This window comes from Bubalus bubalis, chromosome 2 (assembly GCF_019923935.1).
Source record: "Bubalus bubalis isolate 160015118507 breed Murrah chromosome 2, NDDB_SH_1, whole genome shotgun sequence".
Lineage (NCBI taxonomy): Eukaryota > Metazoa > Chordata > Mammalia > Artiodactyla > Bovidae > Bubalus > Bubalus bubalis.
In genome coordinates this window covers 170,666,179-170,693,782 of record NC_059158.1, presented here as the reverse complement: position 1 = coordinate 170,693,782, position 27,604 = coordinate 170,666,179, and the positions used below count along the sequence as shown (strand labels likewise).

The following is a 27,604-nucleotide window of genomic DNA, read 5'->3' as shown; positions in this document are numbered from 1 at the left end:
GAATGGGAAAGGAGCAGGAAAAAGAAGAGAGATAAAGAAGAGAATACAAGGAATGAGGTAGAAATGAAAATCACAGAACTCAGTTCAGAGAATGGGGTGTCGCTTGTCTCTACGGCACCAACAGTGTGGTGTGTGCTCTGAGTTTGGTTTAAGTAATTGTGTGTATATTGGGCATAGATCTGATGTGATTCCAGTCTGGCTTCTGCTTAATTGATTAAATTCTCTCTTGTCTGTTTCTCCTCATTCCATTGAGACCTGTGTTCATCAGTTACAACAGAATTTTCTAACATTTTCTCCCTTATTTTCCACTCAATGCTAACTTGTCTCTGGCCACCAAAGCTTTGGGCTGCATCCACATTCCAGCTCCTTTTATTGCCAAAGTGCCTCAGGTAACAACAAGGCCAGCCTTGAACCAACAGCGTCTGACTTTGCCTCTTTGAGGAAATCAGGGACTTGGGAGGAAATCGTGGAGAACAAGTAAGCAGATTGCTGTTTGTCACCCATAAGTATTCTCTCTTTTCTTTCATAGGACGCTTGGCTGCCTATAGCCTCCCCTTGCACTTAGCTCTGGCCATGTGAGTAAGTGTGGGCTAATGGGATGTGAGAAGAATAGTCTGGGTCTTTCCATTAAAAGAAAAATGTGGGTGATATCCCTATCAACAGAAAACAGTGAACAAATCCTTAGCATTCTTGAAAAAGAGAACCAAAGTAACAGAAGGCATAATTGAAGGTAAGTTCAAGAAAAAATTTGCCAAAATTATTAAAAAAAAAATGAAATATATTTTGTATAAGTACATGTATTTTCACTCTGTAGCAGAGAAAATAGATTCCAGTCAACCCTGAAATATATTCCAGCAAACTTACTGTACTTTAAAGATAAAGAATTGAATGGGCAGCCTTGGCCGAAAGACCAAGTCATTTTCAAGGGAGAGGAATCTCTGGCTGTAGAATTTTCTATAGCAACATTGAATGCCACAGAAGGTTTCGGGAAAATCCTACAAGACAGTTCTAGAAGTAAAGAACAAGCAAATTATTTTCAGGTATAAATAATAAAAGCAAGTATTTTTGAATAGGCACATTTTGGAAATATTGGTCCTATGAGTACTTATTGAGAAAACTGCTAGAGGGTCCACTTTAGCAAACCAAGACAGGACTGAGACATTTTGGCAAGAAGATTAAATGAAAATGTAAATGAGGTGAAAGTCCAGAGTGATAAGTGTATATGTCCTGAAAATATAGATATAATGTAATACCAAAAAAATTGCAGAGGAAGGCAGAAATACGAGTGGTAGAGCAAGGATATTGTTTTACTGTTGGGAGTCAAGGGGTATTATTTGGATAAATAAAGGATAAATATAAAGCACTTTTTATATATGAGAGGTAAAAAATAAAGGGAACGTGCGGCCTAAATTGGGTGGGAGAGGAAAGAGACTGGACAGAGAAATATAGGACACATACTAATTTTGCAAATCTACCAGGTAGGAAATTAATGGGATCTGTCTACAGAGAGGATCAAAGGTGCCATATAAAGGTAATTCTAAGAGTAATTACTACAACAAAAGAATAAACCTTTGTAAATATCATAAGTATATACTCCCAACCAAAGGAAATATGGGAAATGAACAAGAACTCAATTCAATTTCTTTTAAAGGAAAAACCCAGAAGTGGCTCATGTTTCTCCTACTCAGGAGAAATGTGGCAGGGCTAACTGCAAGACCAGTTGGGAGGGTTAGTCTCAGCTAAGCAATCCTATGCTCAGCTTTAACCACTACAACCAAAATGCAAACCTTCCTAAGTATCACAAGTACACACATGCACATAAATGCATTGAAGACAGAATGCAGAGTGTTGACATTTTTAATATCCAAGACACTAGAACAAGATGAATCATCAGTACAAATTAACATGACAGAAACGAGTTCAAACATTTTGGTCCTAATAATAACAGGACATGACTTAACTCACTTATTTAAATAATATATTTTGTAATTAAATTACAAAGTAAACCCCAACTTTTAACCATATACAAAAGACTCAAGTAAAAACACATTTTTAAACGCTGAAAATCAATGTACAGGCAAAGGTAATTTTGGCATACATCAACGAAAAGAAACCAGGGAATTCTGATCTGATTATCAAACAAAGTATAATCCAGGACAAAATGTTTTAAGCAAATAGAAATTACGGGAAATATCATAAGAGGTAAAAACAGTCTACTAGTAGACAATCTTATTTTTTATTACCCTCAGTCCACAGATGATCAAGTGGACAAAATGAAAAGGCTCTGAAAGACCCAAATAATAACGTTTTAACAAGGTTGATATTATTGATACACATTCAACTTCATACCTAGAAAATGGAAATAGAGAATGTACATTTTCTCCCACGCTCTCTTAAGCAACTCTTGGGTCAGAGAGTAAATATAAATCCAAATAGTAGGCTGTCTGGCAAGCAACAATAATAAAATATTGCCTATGAGAACCTATGTATTATTTAATTCAAAAAACGAATTCTAGAAAGAATGAAAATATGTATATATACAGCCAATATTCATTACTCACATATTCCACATTTGCGAAGTCACCCACTCTCTAAAATTTATTTGAAACTCCCAAGTCAGTTCTCATGGCGCTTCCATGGTCATTCATGATGGTGCGCACAGCAGTGAAAAATTTGGTGTTGCCAGACACACGTGTTGCCAGCAGAGGTTGAACAAGACAAAGCTCTGCCTCCCTGTTTCAGCTCATTTTGTAAACAAGCATCCTTTTGCCATCTACTTAATTCCATGTTGTTCTCATTTTTGTGCTTTTTGTTGGTAATTTATGCTGCTTAAAATGGCCTCAAGCCTAGTGCTGAAGTGCTGTCTAATGTTCTTAAGACTGTGACGTGTCTTATGGAGAAAACACATGTGTTAGACGAGCTCCAATCAGGCATGAGTTACAATGCCGTTGGATGTGAGTTCAGCATTAATGAATCAACATATATAACAAATTAGGTGTCTTTAAACAGAAACACTCATGAAACAAAGATCTATGTTTATTGGTTTACAAAAATAGGACCAGAGGCTCACAGGAACCAAACCCTCTATTTCTTTTGGAAGCAAAGTTTTACTATTAGCTACTTTGTGTTTGGGGTGACTTCATACAACCTCTACACCATGAATAATGAGAACTGGCTGTATTTGTATACACATGCACACACACACAATGTATTTTCAGAGTCTACCCAATTTTTCCATTGTTTTTGATTTCAGATATTATACTTATTTCTATTTGGCTCTTTTTTAAAATATATATATAGTTTTGAAACATTTTTGTGAATGGAGGTGGAGGGACTAGGAAAAAAAAAGAGGAATCAAGCACATTTTCCTATACTTTTGACTCAAGCAACCGAGTAGAAGTAATGTCATTTAGTGAGAGAAAGGTGGTGGATGACAGGTTTGGGAGTGAAATAAAGAAATGGGTTTCATGTGTCAAATCTGAGACTCCAAGTGGAAGTTTGGAGTCAGAAGTTGAACTTATGACGTGGCAGTTCAATAGAGGGACCAAAGGAGGTGAAATAAAATTGGTGGTCATTAACATATGGATAGAATTTATAGCTACCAGACTGGATGAAATATCTAGGGATGCAATCTCAGCTACACTCCAACATGTAGATACAGGAAGCCATGAAGGGACCATCACCACCAACAGTACCACAGCTATCAACTCTCTGATCAACATTACCAACAAATGACCAGGAAGGAGCTATAAGCAAGTAGGAGATCATGATACTTTAGCAGACAAGAGAGTGCATCAAATTCTCCCAGCTTACTCACCTGATCACAGTGATGCCAAGACCCACCAGTTGTTAGGAAGCAAGAAGCGGCCAACAACCTCCCAGTCAGAAAGACTATGATCAGATCTCCCTCTGATAGGCCAACCAGCTTCATCCTCTTGACTGGAGAAACCAGCTTGTTAGAAAAAGATCCCTTCAGGTCTAAAGCCCAGGATCCTGGGAGGAGGTCTGCCTCCCCATCCTCAATGCTCCCCACGCCTGCTGCCTACTCCCGCCTCACCCATGAGGTCAGCAGAGCTGCTCATCTGTGGTCAATCTGTATAGTCTTCTTGGGAGCATGTGGTGTAGACGCATCCTTACTATCGCAATGAGATCTACCGAGAATCTTCCTTAGCCAACAACACTGATTACATCACTGTACATGACAAAGAACCAACAATGAAAACTGACCAACCTTCTAATTTGTGGTTTCCTAACATGTCCTTATCCCTCCCTTTATTTCAACATTTTTTCCCCCAGATTTAAGTATACAATCATATACTTGGATTAAACTTTTCACAGACTGATAGAATTAGTCATTTAAATTACTCTTCCAACACATTCTTGGATGCATCAATATACAGAAGCTTAACTATTTCTAATGCAGAGTTTCTTCTCACCAGCCACATGGTGCCAGTACTTTTAACCTGGGCCAAGGATGGTTGGAGGCATAAATCACTCCAAGTATTTGGGGTATGGCATTGGCTTAATCTTGTGGAATTAGTCCTTCTTGGTTTCATCATGGTGGAAAAATATGGAGGTTCCCACCTTACATTTAGCACCTAAGGTTGCTAGATTGTGAGGCTGTGTCAATATGTATATTTGTCACTGGGAACCTCTATTGTGACCAGACCATGGGCTATGTTGCAAATGAGACTCCTGACTCTTTGCCTCTGGGTGAAACTCAGAACTTTTTTAAAAAGGGAAGCTCTGAGTTCACGTCTTTATTCTGTGGAAGTAGGGAATCATTGTAAATTATCCTGCCATGTTCTATAGGAGGAGCTATGGGAATTTTATCTACAGCCAACAGCAACTCAGTCTTTAGCATGAGTGCAAGCTTGGCCAAAGTCTTTCAAAATCTTGGAAGCCTTCTATACCTTTGTTTTTGGGGACACCCCAAATCTGGTTTTTCCTTCACTTATGCTAAATTCCCACACAACACCAGTAATAATGCTCACTTTTGAAGTCTGTTTATATATCTTCACCCAAAATGAGTACCATGAGGAAAGACTGAGTTTCAGCAGCCATTAGTAGAGATGTGGTCTGATTTTTCAGGAAGGAGAAGTTGTAGAAGAGTTGAGAGTGTGAAATTGATAAGTTGAGAGGTGTAGAAATGGGACAAGGCCCATAAGGATGAAGTCTGATAAATAGAAGGTGTATAAAGAAGGGTCCTCAGTATTTGGAGATCAAAGAACATTACAGAAAATATTTTGACAATGCTGGGAATAATAATTAACCTGTAAGTAGTAAATACTTATTAAATACTATATGAGAGAGATAGTCTTAAAAAGGATGTTGTATATATCCTCACTTAAATCACTGAACAAATCTTTTACGTTATATATTTAGGTGAAGACAAGAAAGGAAATCTGAACAGAAAAAAGATAAAGGCTCTCAAACTAGTTCAGATTTAGCAACAAGATTGGAGACTGTAGTAGAAAAATCTATATTCATCATATTTTACTGTTTTTAGGTAAGATTCTTTCCAAATACTTTCTCTATTTCTGCCAACAAAATCCAACTCTATGGGTCTGTGTTTTGTATATGGCTAACTAATCAAATTCCAGAGACCAGATTTTTTAAATGTAAGTCTTCGTACCTAACAAAGAATTACACAAAGAAAACAAGGAGAAGTCCTCTCAACCCATAGCTTTAGAAGGAGAGACAGAATTCTCTACCATAAAACTAACACAAAGAATTGCCTTACATGGGAGAGATGTCCCACGTAAAGCATATGAATGTAGGGGACATATGTATATTTATGGCTGATTCATATTGATGTATGGCAAAGACATCATAATATTGTAAAGTAATTATCCTTCAATTAAAACAAATAAATAAATTCAAAACAAGAATTGCCTTGACAGTATTAAATTGAGAATTTTCATAAGAAGGTAAGACATGTCTATTTGTAACCATTACCAATTTGTTCTGTTCTCTGTAATATAAATTTGCCTTGAAAGAGTTATTTGGAAGTGTTGGGGGCTAGCGTGAGGCACTCCGCCCGTGGTAAAGGTCATGAGGAAGGAGGCTCGACATACGCCAAGGGGGGATTGAGCCTCAGGAGTCCCCCTAGAAATCCTTGAGCATCTACCCCCATAACCAGAGTCTGCCTACTTTACTACTTTGTGCTCTCACCTAAACCTCTGACTTTACGGGGGGCTGTCCTCCACCTCTTTCGGAGAAGGAGTTAACTTAGAGCTCCAGTTAATAATAATTCCTGGGCGTGATAGGAGTGTTTCAACCTACAAACTCCTCTGAAGGTTCTCTAGCCTGCCTGACAGGCTTGTCCGGCCACATGTGATTGCTCACAGCCTCCCAACCGTGAGAGGCACGAGATGCTTTAAACCTTCTAAAAACAGGTTCCTTAGAAAAGTTAGAAAACCATTAGTATAAGTATAGTGGGCTGATTAGAAATTGTATTGGTGAAGGGTTTTTCATTTGTTGAGCCAATGTTTGCTGCTAAGTCTCCACATCCCCTGCCCTTACACACATTAATGAATATATAGAAGAAATAAGTATTAACCTTTGATATAAATCATGTTAGACCTTAGGCTAAGTAAATTCTTTCCTTAATTAAAACCCACTACACCATCACCCTATAGGAATGTAACTTTATCTGGTACATTCGGAAGGTGGAGTCCTTTTTAAGAATAATCACCCCTGGAGAAATAAGTGTCCTGGTTGACTGACCGCTGTCACAAAGAGAGGGTCATAAACTGTCAGCAGGCCCCCTGGCCAGAAGATGATGTAACACCCCTAAGACGTCTGTATACATTTGTATGAAGCACCTGACTTTGATAAAAGTCAGGACTGCTGACCCTGCGTGACTTTTGCATAACATCTCAGTGTATAAAAGTAGACCATGGAAAATAAAGAATTGGGATCAGTTTCTCGAAATACTGGTCTCCCCATGTCACTCTCTCTCTCAAACTCTGGCTGAGTCTCTGTCTGGAGCGTGGAACCCACCATGCTTACTAATTATGCCTGGGCTTCTAAGATCCGACTGGGGAGGCCTCAGTGTCTCCTCTCCTTTGGGAGAACAGAAGGATGCCTGCGGCCTACGTACTTGGTGCAAACTTCTTGTCTTGAAGTTTTATTGGTCTCCCGCGTAAACCAAGCTACTCAGCCTCTTTTCTCCACTGAATTTTCCTACTGAGCTATCCTCATTCTATTACTCTTTACATCTCTAATTAATATCTAATGACGCTATCATATCCTGATCCTCGCCGACGCCGTCCCCGCTTTGAACTCCCTGGATCAGCTGGGGCTGGACCCCAGCATGGAAGGGTCTTGTAATACTCCCCTCATTAGAAAGTATTGCCACTTATTACAAATTTCTTAAGAAACTTAATTCTGGTTGGTTGTTTTGATCATTTGGAGGCCTGGCCCTAATATTTTAAGTGACAGGTGGATCCTTAAACTATTATATAGATGCTCCTAAGATTTTATATTAAATCAGAAGAAGATCCTTGGCATTCTGATTTCCTCATATGCAATAAAATGACCATAGATTTCCTACTTAAAAAGATTTTGAGAGTCTTATCTCATTTAAATTTATTCCAGCTCCTTTGTAATGGGAAAAAGATATTCATAGATGGAAACAAATGTGTACAGTATATAATTTTTTTTAAAGTGCAAGAAAATTCATAGTGGAAGAACATTAAATAAGACATAAACAAATGGGTATGTCTCTATTCTCCCTAAACTATTCTGCAAAATCAATGTATTTCTAATTAGAGTTTCCAAAGAACTTGGAAAGGAGATGGGGAGGGAATCTTTTTGAGCTAATTCTAAATTCACCTCTAGCATCAGTCTGTTGCTACTTCTGAGCTCTCCCTTTTCTCCTACAATGTTTTTATAAAAGAAAAACTAATATTCAGACAAGTAAAAGGTGCTGTGTGATCAAAGTGCTTATATACAAATAGGCAAAACTCATGGGATTTTGATGAAAATATTAAAAATTATCAGGTACTTCAAATATTCTAGAATCAAATATAGAGCAATATTTTGAAAAATCTAGAAATGGCTATTATAAATATGATAGGAAACCAAAGAACTAGAGAGAAAAAGGCTAACAAATTTGACCTCCTAAAAATTTATAACTTCTTTAAGACAAAATATTCCGTTAACAAACCTAAAAGAAAAACAACAAATGGGACAAAATATTAGGAACATATAGGACCAAGATTTAGTGTGCGTGTATCTGATACAAAGATTTCTAGAGTCATGCAGTATAGTAAGAAAAAGAGAAACACCACAACAGCAGACACTGACTGAGCATTCCATGACAAAGCATTCTGTGAAGAAGGAAAACAAATGGCCAATAACAAATGGAAAATACTCAACCACACTAAAAATGAAAAGAGTGCATGTTAAGGCATCCTTTAAAAAAGGTTTTTTGTAGTTCAATTTAAAATGTTATGTAATTTAATTTTCTAGGTATGATATAATTTTTAAGAGAGAGTATGCATAGAATTACTCTATTTAGATAAATAAAACTGTATTACAAAAGGTGTTAACACATGCATAGAAAAATTCTGGAAATGTATATGTTAGTATTTATAAGAAACATTTTAAAGCAAGAATAAAAAGCAAGATATTCACATGAAGATATGAGCATTTTGAAAAATAATTACTTTAAAAGGCATTAATCATAATGAATCTGCCACAGGTGATATTTGGCATAACTAATACAATTTTGTAAAATTTTAAAAATAAAATAAAATTTAAAAAAATGAAAAAAAAGGCATTAATCTTTTTCTTATTAAAGGTACGGAAAATATAATAAATTTTAGCATTAAAAAATTGTTCATTTTAACATGAAAATCGAGTAAATTCTTATGCAGTCTTACTTCTTTTCCCACCGTGTTTTCCCAAAGTAGAATTGCTTCCAATATCCGTGGAATCTAGAAAGTAACAGGTGGTGGTCAGAAACTTTAAAAAACTGTAAACCTGAAAAATCTCTTCACTACTTATGTGCATCAGTTTCCTCATTTGTGAAACAGGGATAGCAACAGGTATGCCACTCAGGTTTTACATTTTTTGTGAAGATGAAATAAGATCTTATTTGCAAAAGCTAATGAGAAATCACCATAAAAATCAGTAACATGTTAGAAGGCCTCCTCCAAAACTATCTAATGAGTTTACAAATAGTTGTCTGAGGTCTTTTTTTTCTGATAGGGTAAAGGATTGTTTGTCTTTTGAGGTCTTTCCAAGGTTGTGACAAAATGATGCTATTATCTTCCAGCAGAAGAACACATTTATTTCCTTGCCCCACGATATTGTCAATTTCACCAGTGTATTTCAACTACATCATCCAGGTATAATCAGTTGGACCCATTCTGTTAAATAGAATTCTTTCCTCCCTGCAGTTCCCCAAAGGGTCAGGTCAAGTAAGTGCAGAGAATAGGGTTGTGACGTGGACTGAGTGCACTCCCTGTCAAAGTGTGTTTAGACTCAAGTGCATCAGGAGTGGGAGCTCTGATTTCAGACTCCTGACATCCTGCAGCCCAAGGTCCTGTGACCTGTACCTTCTGTAACTGGCCCACCCCCGTTGGGAGCTGGTTGAAGTTCTCCTTGAACACTGATCATCTTCCACAGCTGCTCCTGGGTCTGGGGTATCTATTCAACCACCTCTACCCTGACCTTGGGTGGCCTTACCCATCCTATCAATGCTTGGTGACTTTCAGTCATTGCTTCTTGGCCTCTTGGAACACTTTTTGAAGAATACATGACACAGGAGCACTTCTAAGTCCTTGGAGCTCTGCTCCTAAGTTATGGCTTGTAAAGAAATTTTCATTTACACCTCCTCCCCTCCTCTTTCCCTGACTCCTACATCACAGGGTGACTCTGCCTCTGACATCTCTTTCTCTTGTTGCTGCTCCTCACTGTCCTTGTCCCTTCGTTTTAATCTGTTTTTACTCTTCACCAAAAACATGCATTTTTATTTTTCTATTTTTTTCTTTATATACTTCTCCAATCCACCCATTGATGACATTTTTACATACATTTGTACTTACTTTTATGTGACATTATTCTTTTCCAAAAATACTGTTTGTTACATTTATATGTATTCAGTTCAGTTCAGTTCAGTTGCTCAGTCATGTCCGACTCTTTGTGACCCCATGAATCGCAGCACACCAGGCCTCCCTGTCCATCACCAACTCCCGGAGTTCACTCAGACTCACATCCATTGAGTCGGTGATGCCATCCAGCCATCTCATCCTCTGGCATCCCCTTCTCCTCCTGCCCCCAATCCCTCCCAGCATCAGAGTCTTTTCCAATGAGTCAACTCTTCGCATGAGGTGGCCAAAGTATTGGAGTTTCAGCTTTAGCATCAGTCCTTCCAAAGAACATCCAGGACTGATCTCCTTCAGAATGGACTGGTTGGATCTCCTTGCAGTCCAAGGGACTCTCAAGAGTCTTCTCCAACACCACAGTTCAAAAGCATCAAATCTTCGGCGCTCAGCTTTCTTCACAGTCCAACTCTCACATCCATACATGACCACTGGAAAAACCATAGCCTTGACTGGATGGACCTTTGTTGGCAAAGTAATGTCTCTGCTTTTTAATACGCTATCTAGGTTGGTCATAACTTTCCTTCCAAGGAGCAAGTGTCTTTTAATTTCATGGCTGCAATCACCATCTGCAGTGATTTTGGAGCCCCCAAAAATAAAGCCTGCCACTGTTTCCACTGTTTCCCCATCTATTTCCCATGAAGTAATGGGACCAGATGCCATGATCTTCGTTTTCTGAATGTTGAGCTTTAAGCCAACTTTTTCACTCTCCTCTTTCACTTTCATCAAGAGGCTTTTTAGTTCCTCTATACACATATTCAATTGTTAAAGTAACTTTAGTAGATATTCTCATATAAATACTGTAATAAATGAATTTTTGCCAGACAAATTTCCAAATGTTGAAACACAGAAGGTAGACTTTTTTTTTCTATTCACTCAACAAGGTTGCTGAGCATCTCTCACATGTCAGATGCTGAGGTGAATGATGGTGATGATGCAGGGCAGAAGACTACTGAAGCATCAGTGCTTATCAATCTTATGAGCAACCAGGGAACTGACGCGTTAAGAGGGATGCACATTGATACACGGAGACTGTTAAGACACATTGTACAGTCTACTCTGGGGATGCAGAAGGCAAGAAGAACTAGCCTGGTTTGAAATGAGGGACCTTTTCTAGCAGAAGAATCATGGAAGCAGGAGGTAAACAGATTAGGGAGAAAGGTGACTTAGATGACAGCCCCAAATAGATGGAAGTGCACATACAGAAGTCTGGATTCAGCAAATGCAGGACACCAAGAAGAGTTCAGTGGGTCTGAACACCGAGTGAGACAATGAGAGGCAATGATGAGGATGGAGAAAGATGCAGGGGCCTCAGGCAGGGAGTTTGGAAGTCACTCAAAGAAGAATTAATTTATTCCAAAGGAAAATTAAAGGACATTCGGCTATTACATAGGACAGCAGCATGAACATATTTGCTTTTTTGAAAGATCAGCTTAGCTAAATCACTTAGACTGTGTTTGGTGGGAACAATGTTGGAAGAAGGAGAACAAACAGGAGCCTGTAGAACTAGATCAAGTGAGAAGTGATACAGACATGGATAAGGGTACTGACATAGAGATGGAAACAAGTGGACAGGCTGGAGACATTTAAAAGGAATAACTGATAGAGTTAGGTGACAGATTGTTGTTGTTTAGTTGCTAAGTCATGTCTGATTGTTTTGTGACCCCCATGGACTGTAGCCCACCAGCCTCATCTGTCGATGGGATTTCCCAGGCAAGAATACTGGAGTGGGTTGCCATTTCCTTCTCCAGGGGATCTTCTCAACCCAGAGATCAAACCTGCATCTCCTGCCCTGGCAGGCGAATTCTTTATCCCTGAGCCACCAGGGAAGCTCAGGTGACAGCTGGGTTATGTCAATTGAGATGTCTCTGTCATGGATGACTGAGAAGTTCAAGTTGAAAGAATGAGTCAGTAAGTGTTTTAGAGGTAGAGAACATTGGAGGAGCAGATACTGGTTTTCAGGGGAAAGATGATGTGCTCAGTTTTGAGTGTTGAGTCTGAAGGTCTTTCAGAGATATCTAAGTGGAGGAGTCTAAAACCTTAGGACTTTGGCCAGGTCTTTCTGATACTTGGATAATTGAGTTTGAAAGCACAGAAGACACAGTGAGGCTGGGCTGGAAATGTGGGTTTAGGAACAATTTGATTGTAGATGGTGATTGAAGCTGTAGGAGTACATGAAACTCCATTGGCAACGTCTCTTACGAACTGGGTGAGTTACAAGAGCCATTTTGATACCTGGGGACAACTTACCCTAAAAACTCACTGCCATTGTGAACAATGTTGCTTTGGTCTCATGAGCCTCTCAGATCCACAACTTCTCCATTTCTCTCCTCTCTTTCTTTTGCACTGTCCCACTTCTCTCTCTACCATTTTTTCTTTTTCCCTCATCTTTTAACCGTTTATCTCTCTGTTCAGTTCAGTTCAGCCGCTCAGTCATGTCTGACTCTTTGCGACCCCATGGACTGCAGCACGCCAGGCCTGCCTGTCCATCACCAACTCCTGGGGCTTACTCAAACGCATGCCCATTGAGTCAGTGATGTCATCCAACCATCTCTCTGTGCCTCATCTTCATCCCCTCCACTGATTACTTCCTGTATGTATCTCATTCCATCTGGTTTTCTATGCTTCTGTCTCTGGAGCTAGTGTTATTATTGAAGTGATCCTCTCTAATCTGGCACATCCCTTTCTAATTTTTATTTTCTTTCAATTTTACCTTGATCTTTTGGCTTTAAAATATTACAGTCTTTGCATTTATCTATTTTTTCTTCAATGATATTTAGCTTCATCTCGCAGTTTACCACTTTCATTGTCACCATTTGCTTGCTTTTTTGACACTGGCCACTCTATTGATTATTATTAGTTCTGCCAGTTCTCTATGAGTTTCCTACATCACAGGCCTATCAATCACAGACTTTATTATCATGTTTATGGTAAAGTTCCTAGAGATACCTTGAAAATTACCCATCTTCGTCTATAAAACTTCCCAATCTGGTGACATTTTGATCTTGAAATGTGAAACTTGAAACATACTCAAACATCTTTTAATTTGAAGAAACTTACTCAGAATATCTTTTCAGCCTAACTCTTCCATTATTATTAAAGAAGGAAGAGCTTTTCCTCTGGGCAGACAGGGAAACAAAGAAAACTGATAACTAGAATCACAATTGGCTTTTCTATCACATGCTAATAGACTGGCATCTCTTCTGAGTCTATCTTTAGAGATTTGAATCCACAGGACACTGAAAGGAAATAAGGAAACAACAGACTACAAATGGTGACTAGGAAGCATACTTTGATGTGGTCATGCTGATCTGTGTCCACAACTCAGATGGGCTGAGGAGAAATACATCTGCTCCAATGACCACTCTTCATATCCACTGGAGATTTGCTCTCTTTCTACCTAGCCACACCTCCTTCTTCTCTTCCTCTTTATGGTCTCCTTAGAAAATTTATCTCCATCACTTTGATTCTGTAAGCTTCTTTGCCCCTGATTTCTCTTGTCTTCTGTGTTGATTTCTCTCATTTCATCAGTTATACTCTTTTTTTAAGAATCATTCATTTTTTATTTGAAATTCAAATTTAATTGCAGGTCCTGTGTTTTTAATGTTCATTTATTTGGCTGCATTGGGTATTAACTGTGGCACATGGGCTCCAGAGTGCCTGGGCTCAGTAGTTACAGCACGCAGACTTGGTTGTTCCATGTCCTGTGGGATCTTCCCGGATCAGGGATCAAGCCTGTGTCTCCTGCATTGCAAGGCAGACTCTTAACCACTGGACCACCAGGGAAGTCCAGTTATATTTTTAACATCTGTTTTTTAAAAAAATTTCTCTGTTCATCCTTTTTCGTCTTATCTTTTTAGGTGTTTTGTATGCCATATAGCTGGCTCCATTCCCACCCTCTTTGTTTATGGTTTTTGCTTTTTCCCTCTCAGTCAGGATATATATATATTTCAATATTCACACTAATACTGGTGGTTAAATATATTCATCAATATATACACATATATATGCATATATGTGTGTATATGTGACATATACACACATACATATGCATTTATTTGTTGTTCAGTTGCTCAGTCGTGTCTGATTCTGCAATCCCATGGACTGCAGCACACCAGGCTTCCCTGTCCATCAGCAACTCCCGGAGTTTGCTCAAACTCTTGTCCATCGAGTCAGTGATGCCATCCAACCATCTCATCCTCTGTCGTCCCCTTCTCCTCCTGCCTTCAATCTTTCCCAGAATTGGAGTCTTTTCTAATGAGCCAGATCTTCACATCAGGTGGCCTAAGTATCAGAGCTTCAGCTTCAGCATCAGTCCTTCCAATGAACATTCAGGGTTGATTTCCTTTTGGATTGACTGGTTTGATCTCCTTGCAGTCCAAAGGACTCTCAAAGTCGTCTCCAACACCACAGTTCAAAAGCATCAGTCCTTCGGTGCTCAGCCTTCTTTATGGTCCAACTCTCACATACATACACAAGTACTGGAAAAACCATAGCTTTGACTATATGGACCTTTGCTGGCAAAGTACTGTCTCTGCTTTTTAATATGCTGTCTAGGCTTGTCATAGCTTTTCTTCCAAGGAGCAAGTGTCATTTAATTTCATGGACACAGTCACCATCTGCAGTGATTTTGGAGCCCAAGAAAATAATGTCTCTCACTGTTTTCATTGTTTCCCCATCTATTTGCCATGAAGTAATGGGACTAGATGACATGCATTTATTATTGTTAAATATACTTTCTTGCATCAGACACTGATACATTCCCCTGTGACTATGCCAGATCCCTGTATCTCCTCTTTGGACTCTGATCATGCAACACAGCTCTTATCTTTCTGTTACATAAAATAGTCATTCCTTTTTATCCTTAAACATTTGTACATCCATTAATATTTCCTCATCCCCAAATGGGGAAGCAATAGCTAGCCTGCCTAAGTCTTAAAGACTTTGTGATGGCAGAGTAAGATCTTATTTGCCAAAGCAATTTAAAATACCATCAGACAATCTAAACACAATATGTTGAATATCTGACAAAATCTATACTAAAGTTTTAGAATGGTTGATCTGAAGCTTTCATTTCTGTCTATAATTACACAGCAGGACCAGTTGTCTTTTGATGTTTTTTATAATTACAAATGGCATTAGTGTCAACCAGTATACCACTATAGAAATCTAGGATCTTGGTGTTAGTAGACATGACAGTAAGTGCTTAAAAAGATACCATCATTGTGGTAATTGTTTGTGCTAAACTAGGAATATAAAAGTATACATTTAGTTACTAGGGGTTCCCAGGTGGTGCAGTGGGAAAGAATCCACCTGCCAGTGCAGGAAATGTGGGTTCAATCCCTGAATTGGGAGGTTCCCCTGGAGTAGGAAATGGCAAACCAGTCCAGTATTCTTGCCTGGGAAATCCCATGGACAGAGGAACGTGGCAGGCTACAGTTCATGGGGTCGCAGATTTGGACATGACTGAGCACACACACATTATTATATTATATTATTATACTCATTTTGTTAAGCGTGAATTTATAATAATTTCCTGCCTCCTTCCATTTTCTAAAAATCCCAGAAGTAGTTCCCAGGATTAACTGGATACAAGGTAGTCAGGGAGCTCAGAATGAAATGCATCTGGAAGCAGTAGCTTTAAATTCAGACTCCTGACATGCTGCAGGCCAAGGCTGGACATCCTAATCTTCTTTACCTGACCCACTTCTTAGGGCTGAACTAGATGTTGCCTGAGGCTCTCCTTCGTTACTGAAGTCTGAAGAGTCACCACCGCTCATCCCTGCAGAACGAAATAAAAGTCCTTTACAATCTCAGTCTGTGTCCTAGGACCAACCAATACAGCATGGAATTCTTTAAAAGGAAATTTGGAAAAGGGAAGCTTGTGTAAGAGGGTTAAGGATAATTCTCCCACCAGGCCCCACCGTGGCTCCATCTGATCTGGTGGTCAAGGTTGCTCCAGGAACCACCCCCAAGGCTGAAAGTGGGCACAACTTTGCTGTGGAAGGCACTCCCTTTGGTCACTAGCTTTTACCCTTTCCTCTTGTCTGCACATATTAACATTCCTGCTTTCACTCTGTTTCTTATCCAGAGAGACCGTGGAAGCAACAATTTCAACATCAGAGCCTCCATCAGCTGGGCCCTCAATGAGCACCCCTCCAACCTGGGAACCGCTTTATCCTTTTATGTGAGTGAAGAATAAACTTGTACTGCACTGCAACCCTCAACTTCTTGAGGTCTTTGTGTTACATCAATTAGCCCAGCTCACCTAATTCAAAACAAATGTGAATCATCTAAAATACTTATAAATTTATGGCTTCATTTTCAATGATATAACCAAAAAGTTGAAGGGGGGTTTTGTAGCAAAGAAAGATATTTGCTACTGCAAGAGTTTTAATTGTTCTTACGTCTCTTCCTACTGCTCGTTCTGAAAATAGACGTGCTTCCAATGGCTGACGGATCTAGTAAGCAAAGGAAAATACAACCAGTAATCTATATCAAAAAGAGTTATGAACTTATGAATACTCACATTACAGACAGGATGTAGGCTCTAAAGATGCAATGATGAACATTACTGTCTCTTCTCATCTAAGGGAAAAAGATCACTACCAAATGGAGTGAAGACCCCCCCAATCCTTCAACCTTAGTTGCAAAGTCAAAAAAGTTTTGAAAACCAGTATTTTTTCATAGGCTTGCAGCTAACTAATTTGGCAACGAACCTGGACTTCGGCAGCCATGAGTTCAATAAAATATTTTTCATGGTTGATGTGAATTCACACAATTTGCTGCAGGAACACTAACACAGTCTATTTGAGAATGAGATTCTGTCCCAAACTTATTGGGTTGTCATGTAAGCTATAGGACATACACCACACTGCCTTTCTAAAATAATGAAGCATTATTATTTTACATCTGGCTTTAAAATTTTTATCAATTTTTATTTGGGTAGAGTTGCTTTATAACATTGTGTTAAAGATTTTGAATAAAGGATTACAAATGTTTCCTAAGAGTCCAGATTGTTAGTTCTGTCTCTTCTGGTAAGTTTCTGTAAGTTTCCATGTATGATGTGTAATGGGCTTCCCTGGTGGCTCAGATGATAAAGAATCCACCTGCCAAGGAGGAGATGTGGATTCAATCCCTGGGTTGAGAGGATCCCCTGGGGAAGCAAATGGCTACCCACTTCAGTATTCTTGGGGCTTCCCTGGCGGCTCAGGATGATAAAGAATCTGCCTACAATGTGGTAGACCTGGGTTTGATCCCTAGGTCAGGAAGATCCTCTGGAGAAGGGAATGGCCACCCACTCCAATATTCTTGCCTGGAGAATTCCATGGAGTGAGGAGCCTGGTGGGCTACAGTCGTTGGGTTCATACAGAGTTGGACATGACTGAGCAACTAACACTTTCACTTTTATCGATATGTGTAAAAGACCCTTAAATGATTATGTGCTGGAATTTTCTCATCTGTGAAATGAGGGAACAGCAGTCTTCTGATTGATATTTTAGGCTGTTATGAACAAAAAAGGATACTTTATTTCTGAAGATATTTTTGAATATGACTATAGGTCAGTGTCACGTTGCAGGTATGTCATGTTGGAGTCCTGCCCAGTCCTGCCTTGTACTCTCCATGTGAATTCATAAAAAATAACTCGGGAGTGCTTGCATGTGTGCTAAGTCACTTCAGTCTTGTCTGACTCTATGTGACCCTTGCACCATAGCCCACCAGGCTCCTCTGTCCATGGGATTCTCCAGGCAAGAATGCTGGAGTGGGTTGCCATGCCCTCCTCCAGGAGATCTTTCCTGACTCAGCGACTGAACCTGAGTCTCTCACATCTCCCCTACTAGCACGTGGGTTCTTTACCACTAGGGCCAACTGGGAAGACCAAAAGACCCTCAAACCTGGAAAGATCAAAAGACCCTCAAACATTACCAATTCCAGTTTCCTCATCTATAAACCTGGGAGAACCTGGTTACCTTCACTCCCTGTTAAGGTTTTTGTAAAAACAAAATGAAGCTTTATTTACAAAAACCCTATGAGAAATCACTGTTAGCCAATGGTTTAACTATAATTAGGGTTTGAGAGTATTTGTTCTGAAGCCATTTTCCATCAATAATTTAACAGAAGCACAAATTACTCTGTGAAGACTTTCTAAGTTGGGGACTAAAGATAATATAAACAATGAATAGAGGAATACTGTGCTTGGTATGCTCTATAGAATAAAAGCATGCTGGAGAACAAGTATACTATTTCCACTCTTTAGCATTAATTGCTGTGATAGTGTGTACTAAAAATATCATTTTACTAGCATATTTTTACTACAGTTTCAATATAGCAACTGATTGGGCTCACCCAGTTAAACAACAATTTATATATAATACCTTCTTGCCTCTTTCTACTTCCCAACATAGCCAGAGAAGTTAAATGTGGAAAATGATATCCTAGAAGTAATTAAATCAAGGCATATGGAGAATGGTCAGAATAAGATTCATCAGGAAAACAGAACTCTGGATTTAGACTCTGGATATTTGTGGTCCAGGGCTGCAATCCTGATCTTCCTACTTGAGCCATCTGGGATGGAGAGACGGTGGCTTCTTGGGCCTCTCCTCCCTAACTTGATCCTAAAGACTAAAGGTTATTGGCCTCTGCACAAAGGAACTTCTTGAGGAGTCTGGGTTTGTGACCAAGGAACCCACTGAGCAGGAAATTCCCTAACAAGAAAACTCACAAAATCTTGGAAAGTGTGGTCTGTTCATCTAAGTCACCTGCCATTTAGGTTAGTGATGCTCCATCCCCTATCTCCATAGCAGAGACAATTCAAATGCAAGGGGAGACTTTGCTCTGCTTGAAACTTAACCATCCTACCCTTCTCTGTCTTCTACTTCTGACCCCTTCTATTGTCTTTTTCACACGTCATTTATCTGCTGTTTCTTATGTAGGGTACCTTGGAAACCTGTTCAAGACTGAGTCTCCTCTTCTCACCTCCTCCCACCCCCTGCCAACCTGGTGTCCTTGAACTATTTGCAAGCCTGGAAAATAATCTTCTCATGTGTCTGAACCATAGATATGTTTTGGGACTATCTTTTAGAGCCATTTACCTACTCAACTAAGATGAAAGTAGAAGGTGGACTCCCCAAAAACTGAAGCAAATTTATATTTTACTTGGGGCTTCCCTGGTGGCTCAGATGGTAAAGACTCTAACTACAATGTGGGAGATCCCTGGGTTGGGAAGATTCCCTGGAGAAGGGAATGGCAACCCACTCCAGTATTCTTGCCTAGAGAATTCCATGGACAGAGGAGCCTGGCAGGCTATAGTCCATGGAGTCGCACAGAGTTGGACACAACTGAGCAACTGAATATATACTTGATAAATCTAGTGAGTAAATAGATTGAATGTTTTATTTAAAATATTACTCTTTTGTAGCATCAAGATCAAGGAATATTTTTACTTCTTTTTAGGACTTTTCCTAGTGTGTTTCTATAAATAGGTACGTTTCTAATATTGTCTGGGTCTAGAAAGTAGAAAGGGAGGAAAAAAATCACCAATTTGTACACTACAGAGATACAGATCTTATGGCAACACTGGCTGCTGCCAGGACTGAGGAAACAACATTTAGATAATCATTTGGAGCTCCAGTGTTACAAAGGAAATAATGTAGAATCCAGAACGCCAGCTTTGTTATTCCCTTTCATCTCTCATGAGACTTATTAGAGACCTTGAAACATTTATGTGATTGTGTTTTCTCATCTAGAAACAATGATAGCAATGTCTGTCCTGCTCACCCTTTAAGGTTGTTGTAAGATTGTTTGCAAAGGTCCTTTGAAAAATCACTGTATATGCCATGACTTGCTTAAGAATTGTCAAAAACACTTTGGGTTTCAGAATACCTTATCTGAAGTCTTTATTTCTGGTAATAATAGATAGCTAGATGAGTTATCTGTGACACGATTCAAGTTTGTGATCAGATAATAATCTGAAAGTGAAAGTGAAGTCGCTCAGTCATGTCCGACTCTTTGCGACCCCATGGACTATCAGGTTCCTCCATCCATGGGATTTTCTAGGCAAGAATACTGGAGTGGGTTGCCGTTTCCTTCTCCAGATAATAATATGACTTTCCAATAAAGGAATACAGTTCACACTTGAACAATATGGATTTGAGCTACACAGGTCCAGATGAGACTCAGATTTTTTTTTTTTCCATAATAAACACTAGCTTACTACATCACTTGACAATCCACAGTTGGTGGAATTCATGGATTGAGAAACTGAAACTCGAATACTTTGGCCACCTGATGTGAAGCACTAACTGATTAGAAAAGGCCCTGATGCTGGGAAAGATTGAAGGCAGGAGGAGAAGGGGATGAAAGAGGATGAGATGGTTGGAGTTGGGTCCAAGAAAATCACCACTGATTCAATGGACATGAGTTTGAGCAAGCTCTGGGAGTTGGTGATGGACAGGGAAGCCTGGTGTGCTGCAGTCCAAGGGGTCACAAAGAGTCGGACACGACTGAGTAACTGAACAACAGCAACATGGATGTGGACCTGTGTATGTGGAGGCTGAGTATAAGTGATAAGCAGATTTTCAACTGCACTGAGAGTTGGTGCACTTAACCTGTGCATTGCCAAAACCATATTAAACTTTCTGTTCTTGGTAGAAATCACCATATAAATCCAACATTTTGGGGCTTCCCTGGTGGCTCAGTGGTAAAGAATCCATCTGCCAAGCAGGAGATTTGGGTTCAGTCCCTGATCCAGAAAGATCTGAAATGCAGCAGAGCAACTGAGTCCATGTGCTACAGTTGCTGAGCCCGTGCTCTAGAGGAGTCTTAAGTACTGAGCCCCTGTGCCACAATTACTGAAGCCCACGTGTCCTAGAGCCTGTGCTCCCCAACAAGAGAAGCCACTGCAATGAGAGAAGCCTAAGGACCATCACTAGAGAGTAACCCCTGCTCGCTACAACTAGAGAAAAGCCAAGGCAGCAATGAAGACCCAGCACAGCCAGGAATAAATAAGTAAATAAATAAAATCATTGAAAAAAATCTAACATTTTATAGATACAGCAACTAGTAGTTTTAAACACACTCATTACTTTTAAAATATATTTCTTTATATAATAAAATAGAAAACACATATTAATTAATGGAACCCATCAATTAATAGTGGAGAAAGAAATAGTAACCCGTTCCAGTATTCTTGGCTGGGAAATCCCATGGACAGAAGAGCCTGATGGACTAAAGTCCTTGGAATCACAAAAGTGTTGGACACGACTGAGCAACTAAATGGCAACAACCATCAGTTAATAGACCTCATCCTCAGATAGAGATTTCATATCATCCTGCATTTCTCATAACAGTAAAATTCAGAGGATACGATTCCAAGAAAAATTGGATCCATGGTTCATAAGGGGCTCCAAGTAAGATGCTCCAGAAACAGTAGCTCTCGTGCAGATTCCTGCAGCCCTGGCCTTGCTCTCCCACTTCCTTACCAGTTATCCTTCCTGGTGTTGATGTGGAGGGTTCTGGGAACTCGTCTCCATCACTGGATTCTGCAGAGTCCTCACTGCTGATCACTGCACAGAGGAACAACTCCCCCTTAGGATCTCAGGGTGGAGCCCACGCAGCAGGAAACCCCAGAATGAGAGCACCGGGGAGACCTAGAAGCTAAGTTAATTCAAGGCACGTGGTCTGTGCTTGAATGTGGGTGAGCTGCAGGTTATTCCCGGTCCTGCATGAAAGGTGATGACGCTCACACGCAGAGGGTGGCTCTGCCCATCCTGCCCACACTGCCCTCCCCCACCCTCCTGCTACCCCTCACCCCCACCCTAGATCTACCTCTGACTCTCTACTCCATTCTACCTCTTTCTTTCATTCTCATTTTACTTCACTTTCCTCTTGGCTCCTTTTCCTTACTAATGCCTCTCATTCCAGGGACGGTATCTCTTGATAACTCACTTTGTCTTCATGTGTTTCTTTTCCATCTAGTCTCTTGAATATCTTGGCTCTCTATCCTCCCCCCCCTTTTCTTTCTTTCTCATACTTTCCTCTCTTACTTTGGAAATAGTCTCCTGGACACCAATATTTATTACCCATCATCTGTCTTCTGATAGTTTTTTTGGGTCCCTGGGGAATCTCTTCTGCTAAACTCACAGCACAGGGTGCTGGTTCCCTGCCCTTCTTTCCTCTGCCCAAAGCCACCTGAACTGGCTGGCTGGACCCTGATGCCCCAGCCTCTTGCCTGGTTCCCGTGACCCCTGCTCCACTTTCTCTCTGTCAACCTTACCTATTATGTCAGACACTCGGTTATAGCCAGTCCTTGCTCGGGCTTGCAGTTGAACTTCTGAGTTAAAAAATGGCTTTTCCTTCTTTATATCCACTAGATGGACAGAACAGGAATTGATTTGTAGTCCATGGTTGGATGGCTTTGCTCCTGGATCAAATTTTAATGAATGAAAAATTTAATTTGTCTCCCCAAAAAGGAGCTCACTAGCATTAAGAAGTCTTCTTCCCGTCATCTTACTGCAGAGGGAGGCTCCACCCCACCCTTCTCCTGTTTGCTGCTCAACTCTTCCTTCATGCCCCTCTCAACTCTAAGTGGAATCAGAGCTTCCCTAGTGGCTCAGATGTTAAAGAATGTGCCTGCAATGCAGGAGTCTGAGTTTGATCCTCGGGTCAGGAAGGTCCCCTGGAGAAGGGAATGACAGCCCATTCTAGTATTCTTGCCTAGGAAATCCCTTGGAGAGAGGAACCTGGTGGGCTATAGTCCAGGTGGTTGCAGAGTCCGACATGACTGAGTGACTAACACTTTTAAGTGGAATCATTCACTCTCGTTCTGTCTGTTCTTTTGGGGGCAGGGTAGATATGGATTTAGCTTCTTTTATCAACATTATGTGTGCAGTAGTCATCTGTATCCAGTTATATATATTTTCTCACTGCTGTATAACATTCCATTACAGAAATTATCCATTAAAAAATAAAACTAAAAAATCTCCATTTGTGCTGGCTCAAGCTTTAGACTATGACAAATAATGCTATGGTGAACAATCTTTTGTGTGTGTGGTAATAATATACATTTCTGTTGATTTGTTGAAGAGTGTAATTGCTAAGTTATAAGCTACCTGTATTTTCTACTTTGGAAGATTATACAAAACTGTTTTCCAAAAGCATATAAAAAGGCAGGGATGGTTGAGAGCGCTTGTCAAATTTAAGTAACTAAAAGGAGTTTGGTGTGATGGGAATGTAGTATGATGGGGAAATACACAACTAGTAGGTATGTGTCAGTACTCCACACCTGCAGCTTTGACTTCATGCCGAGGGCCACAAGAAGGTGCATGCGTGCGTGCTAAGTCATGTCTGACTCTTTGCAATCCCAGGATCCTCTGTCCATGGGATTTCCCAGGCAAGAATACTGGGGTGGGTTGCCATGCCTTCCCCCAGGAGATCTTCCCAACCCAGGGATGGGATTGGGCTTTAAACAGGAAAACCTTATGAACTGGTCTGCATTTTGGAAAGGTCTACTGAGCTAAAATGCAGAGAGTGAATCTTAAGGAAGTGATACAGGAGGGAAGAAACAAGCAGGAGACTGTTCTATTTGAGGTGAGAAGTGGCAGGACGTGGATTATAGCAAGCCTTGTGGTAAAGAACTCGCCTGCCAATGCAGGAGACTTGTAAAAGACACTGATTCAATCCCTGCGTTGGGAAGGTCCCCTGGAGGAGGGCATGGCCACCTACTCCAGTATTCTTGACTGGGAAATCCCAGGGACAGAGAAGTCTGGCAGGCTACAGTCCATGGGGTAGCACAGAGTCGGACATGACTGAAGCAACTTAGCATGGGCACAGCAAAGACTGGAAAACAATTGGACAAGCTGAAAAGATTTTAAAGTTAGAATTGATGGAAGTGAGAAGGAAAACCATGATTGGTTTAATCCGCTCAGTTTTGTGACTGTTAGTTACACAGCAATAGATAGTTATAGATATGGCCTCCGAATTGAGATGTCCAACAGATCTTTTTTTTTGGCCATGCTGTGTGGCATGTGGGATCTCAATTCCCCAACCAGGGATCTAACCTTCGCCCCCTGCAGTGGAAGCACAGAGCCCTAGCCACTGGACTATAGGGAAATCCTTCCAACAGATCTTTGAATAAAGATCTCCAGGCACTTGGTGGAATGAGTCTAGAGATCAAGTGTAGGCTGAAGATGTACGTCCAGGAAACAATAGCTCATGGGTGTTATGGAGACCATGGGGAGGGTGAAGATGACTGGGGAGAGGTCTGTTTTTATCTGGGGGGTTCCAGGGCTATTTTGATCATTACAGACTCCTTTTGCCTCCTTTTTAATGACAGTCTCCTCTAATGGGATAGCGTCTTGATTTGTCTCCTCTCTCTGTATGGTCCACTCTCTACCAATTTTTCATTTGTTGTCAAGTTATCCTCTTTGTGCCTCTCCCACCTCCAGTTTTCTGGTTTTTTGGTATTCTTTTTCATTGGTATCTTCCTCTATTCATCTCTTTTCCTCTGCATTTTAAAAATCACTGTCCCCAAGACCTAGCAGTGTCTAGGATGAGGCAAAGGAGGTGCCCAGGACTCACGAAGGTGCCAACAGTAAGACAGTCCTTAGGTGTGCCCCAGGGTCTCACCCTTGGCCTGACCCAGCTGTTCCCTACTTGCTTTTTCAATGTATTCATTCTCTATTATGTTCCCTACTTTCTCCTATTCTCCTATTCTCAGAGGTCATAGTAATATGACCTCTGTATGTCTCCTCTGTGTCAATTTTGTCATTCTATATATTTTCCTCATTTAAGCTCTCAGATCATCACCAAAGTTCTCCCTGTTTCACCAGTGTTCAACACACCACATCCCTCTACCTGTCTCTTTCTTTCTAGAAGGCCCTTCATCTGAGCTTCCTTTCATGCATATCTGACCTGCAGCATCTTGTGTGATTTCCGTGTTTTGCTATAACCTCTGAAAAGGAAGTTGCAACTTAATTCTTTTCATCAACTCCACAACATGGCATTATTTGGACTCCATGTCAATGTATCTAAAATCTCTCTCATTTTTGTACTTTGTTATTTGATGCTCCCCAGTCCACCTTTTCCTATTCTTCCTTTTTGCACCTTCTTCCCAGGGATACCCTGTCCACCAAAGAGTTCAGCTTTCCTTCTCCATTGCAATTTACACCTGCTAAGTCAGCTAGAGCTTGTGGGTAAGGCTGCATTGTCTTGGATGGTGTTAGGATCTTGAAGGGGTGAGGTAGTATTGGAGAGCAAAGGAAAACAAAGATGTAATTAGAAAATTGGTAAGATACGACACTTCCCTGGCAATTCAATGGTTAAGACTGTGTTTCCAATGCAGGGGACATGGGCTCAACCCTTGTCCAGGAAGCTAAGATCTCACATGCATGTAACATGGCCATTAAAAAAAAAAAAAAAGGATAAAATAAAAGTTAAAAAAAGAAAGAAAATAGGTAAGGTAAGTAATAATTACTTTCTATGTTAGAAGGTAACAGGTCGGGTGTCTCCTCCCCGGCATCTGAATCATTTGATTGGATAGGTGCTGGTTCACAGAACTCTGAAGATAAAAAAGACCACAGCTGACACCCAGCAGAGATTGGCTTTGCCCTATTTCCATTTTATCGCCTCTTCCCCAACTTCTCTTCCCTTCTTATGTGTCTACTTTGAGCCTGTCTGCACTTATTGCCACCTTCACCCCACGAAAGTGCCGCGCTGCACTGATTCTGGAGCCAATCTCTCCCTGACTCTTGTTTCTGTTTCTCTTCCTCGCTGGGTCTGGGACACTTCACCTTCTTAGTTTTTCTTTTTTCACTTTCTTCCTCCAGGTCTTTCCCATCAGTACATTAGGCTCAGTTTCTGCCCTCAGTGTCTGTGTAATTTCCCCTTTCTTTGTTAATAGATGTTTCCTTGAGTGGTGCATGAATTCATTCTCTGTCACCAGTCAGGCCCTCTTGACCCCTTTAAGAGGGTAAGGACTGAATCCCTGGGCAAACCACGCAGGACCAGCATGTCCTGGACGTCGTACCCTTCCCCCGTGGTAAGCATCTCTACTCCCCAGGCAAAGCCAGCCAGCCTTACCTGCTGATTCAGATTCTTGGTCACATTGTTCATTTGCTTGTTGGCTTTCCAGTGCATCGTTCTGGTTGCTGGGTGTATCATTCCTCTTTGCATTTATATCTTCTGTTTCACTGAGGTGATCTGAGAGTCTGTTTTCAGGGGAGGCTGTACCTAAACCACATTTTGATTTATAAATATTTTATTTTCCTTCAACATCCAGCAGAATCCAACAGGAAAATACAAAGCACTCTAAGTTTTTAGAGCAGAGGATATTTAATCCAGGGATTGGCTACACAGCTGATGGAAGAGCACAGAAGATCAAGTGGAAAAATGTGACAACATAAAGAAGGGTCAACAGGAAGCTACAGGAGGGATAGAGGATGAGATCACGGGCTGAGGTCGCTGGGCAGGCAGAGGCTAAGCCATGATTTGCCTGCTTCGTGGAAGGTGCAGTCAAGGCTGAGCTGCGGCTGCTGCCAGAATTGTAGCTGGAGGCAGTGATGGAGAAACACCCGGCTCCTCCCTTACTCCCACTCTCCTGCCAGGGTCTCCATGCTAGGAACCCAGCAGGGAGTCAGCAGCAAGGGGAGCTGACAAACAAGTCTGCAGGGGCCAGCGGCCAGAGACAGAGGGCCGAGCAGAGCAGGGGAGGGGAAGGACTGAATCCCCAGGCAAACCACCCAGGACCAGCACACACGCCCTTCCTCCATGGCAACCATCTCTGGTCCTCAATGATTCCATCAACCCCTCCCACTCTGTTCCCACCAGCCTCAATAATGTATGAACACATAGACATATTTTTCACTGCAGTTTGGATTTTTCTCTCTTAGTGTTATTTTTCTGAACAAAGTAATTAACATGAAGCATGATTTAAAATTATTTCCCAAAGTTTTAGTATGGAATGTGGGTCCTGGGCTTGTTTTGTGCCTCTTCCTCATGACTGGGAGCCTCCCCTTGGGGTGGGGGCCGGGCGTGAGACACAGCGCTCCTCTCACCTGGGCACGTCAGCCCACCTTGTCAGGTCAGACGCTCGAACACATTTACTGGTGACTTGCTGTGTATCATTTGGGTCCTAGGTTGAAGTTTCTCTCTTTATATTCCTTGCGCCCCACCATCAAGATGCTCTGGGATTTCATTTCCTGGTAAGGGTGCTCCCAGACCATGCTGTGAATTTCAGAGAACTTCATTGCCTCCTCCCTCCATATCCCGCCCCCCACACACACTGAATCCTTTCTCTTCTGCTCATTGCTTGTCACAATTCCATCCGTTTATCCTTTCCTGTTTCCATCAGCTGTACTAGCAGATGAATGGCTAATATATATTCATCCATATGTATTTTTAACTCTTAACGTTTTGAATAAATGTGATTTGTTAAAAGTATTACTGTGTTTTTCAGCAAAGGAAACTATAAATAAGAGTGGGAGAAAATAATC

General features: G+C 40.7%; 1 protein-coding gene across 17 annotated transcripts in view; it reads right to left on the bottom strand.

The window, feature by feature from the left end:
• LOC102398746 (nuclear body protein SP140-like protein) overlaps positions 1–27,604 on the bottom strand; it is a 98,148-nt gene that overhangs the window by 28,010 nt on the left and 42,534 nt on the right. For 10 of the 17 annotated variants that reach the window (XM_006047056.4, XM_025278433.3, XM_006047058.4 and 7 more), the window contains 7 exons: positions 26,193–26,342; positions 25,588–25,671; positions 22,390–22,536; positions 21,596–21,679; positions 16,523–16,576; positions 15,814–15,897; positions 8,892–8,945 (listed from right to left, as the gene is read on the bottom strand). In XM_006047056.4, coding sequence (XP_006047118.1) covers positions 8,892–8,945; positions 15,814–15,897; positions 16,523–16,576; positions 21,596–21,679; positions 22,390–22,536; positions 25,588–25,671; positions 26,193–26,342 — 657 coding nt within the window. The remainder of the gene's footprint in view (positions 1–8,891; positions 8,946–15,813; positions 15,898–16,522; positions 16,577–21,595; positions 21,680–22,389; positions 22,537–25,587; positions 25,672–26,192; positions 26,343–27,604) is intronic. The other 7 variants (XM_025278434.3, XM_006047055.4, XM_006047059.4 and 4 more) reach the window with 6 other exon arrangements.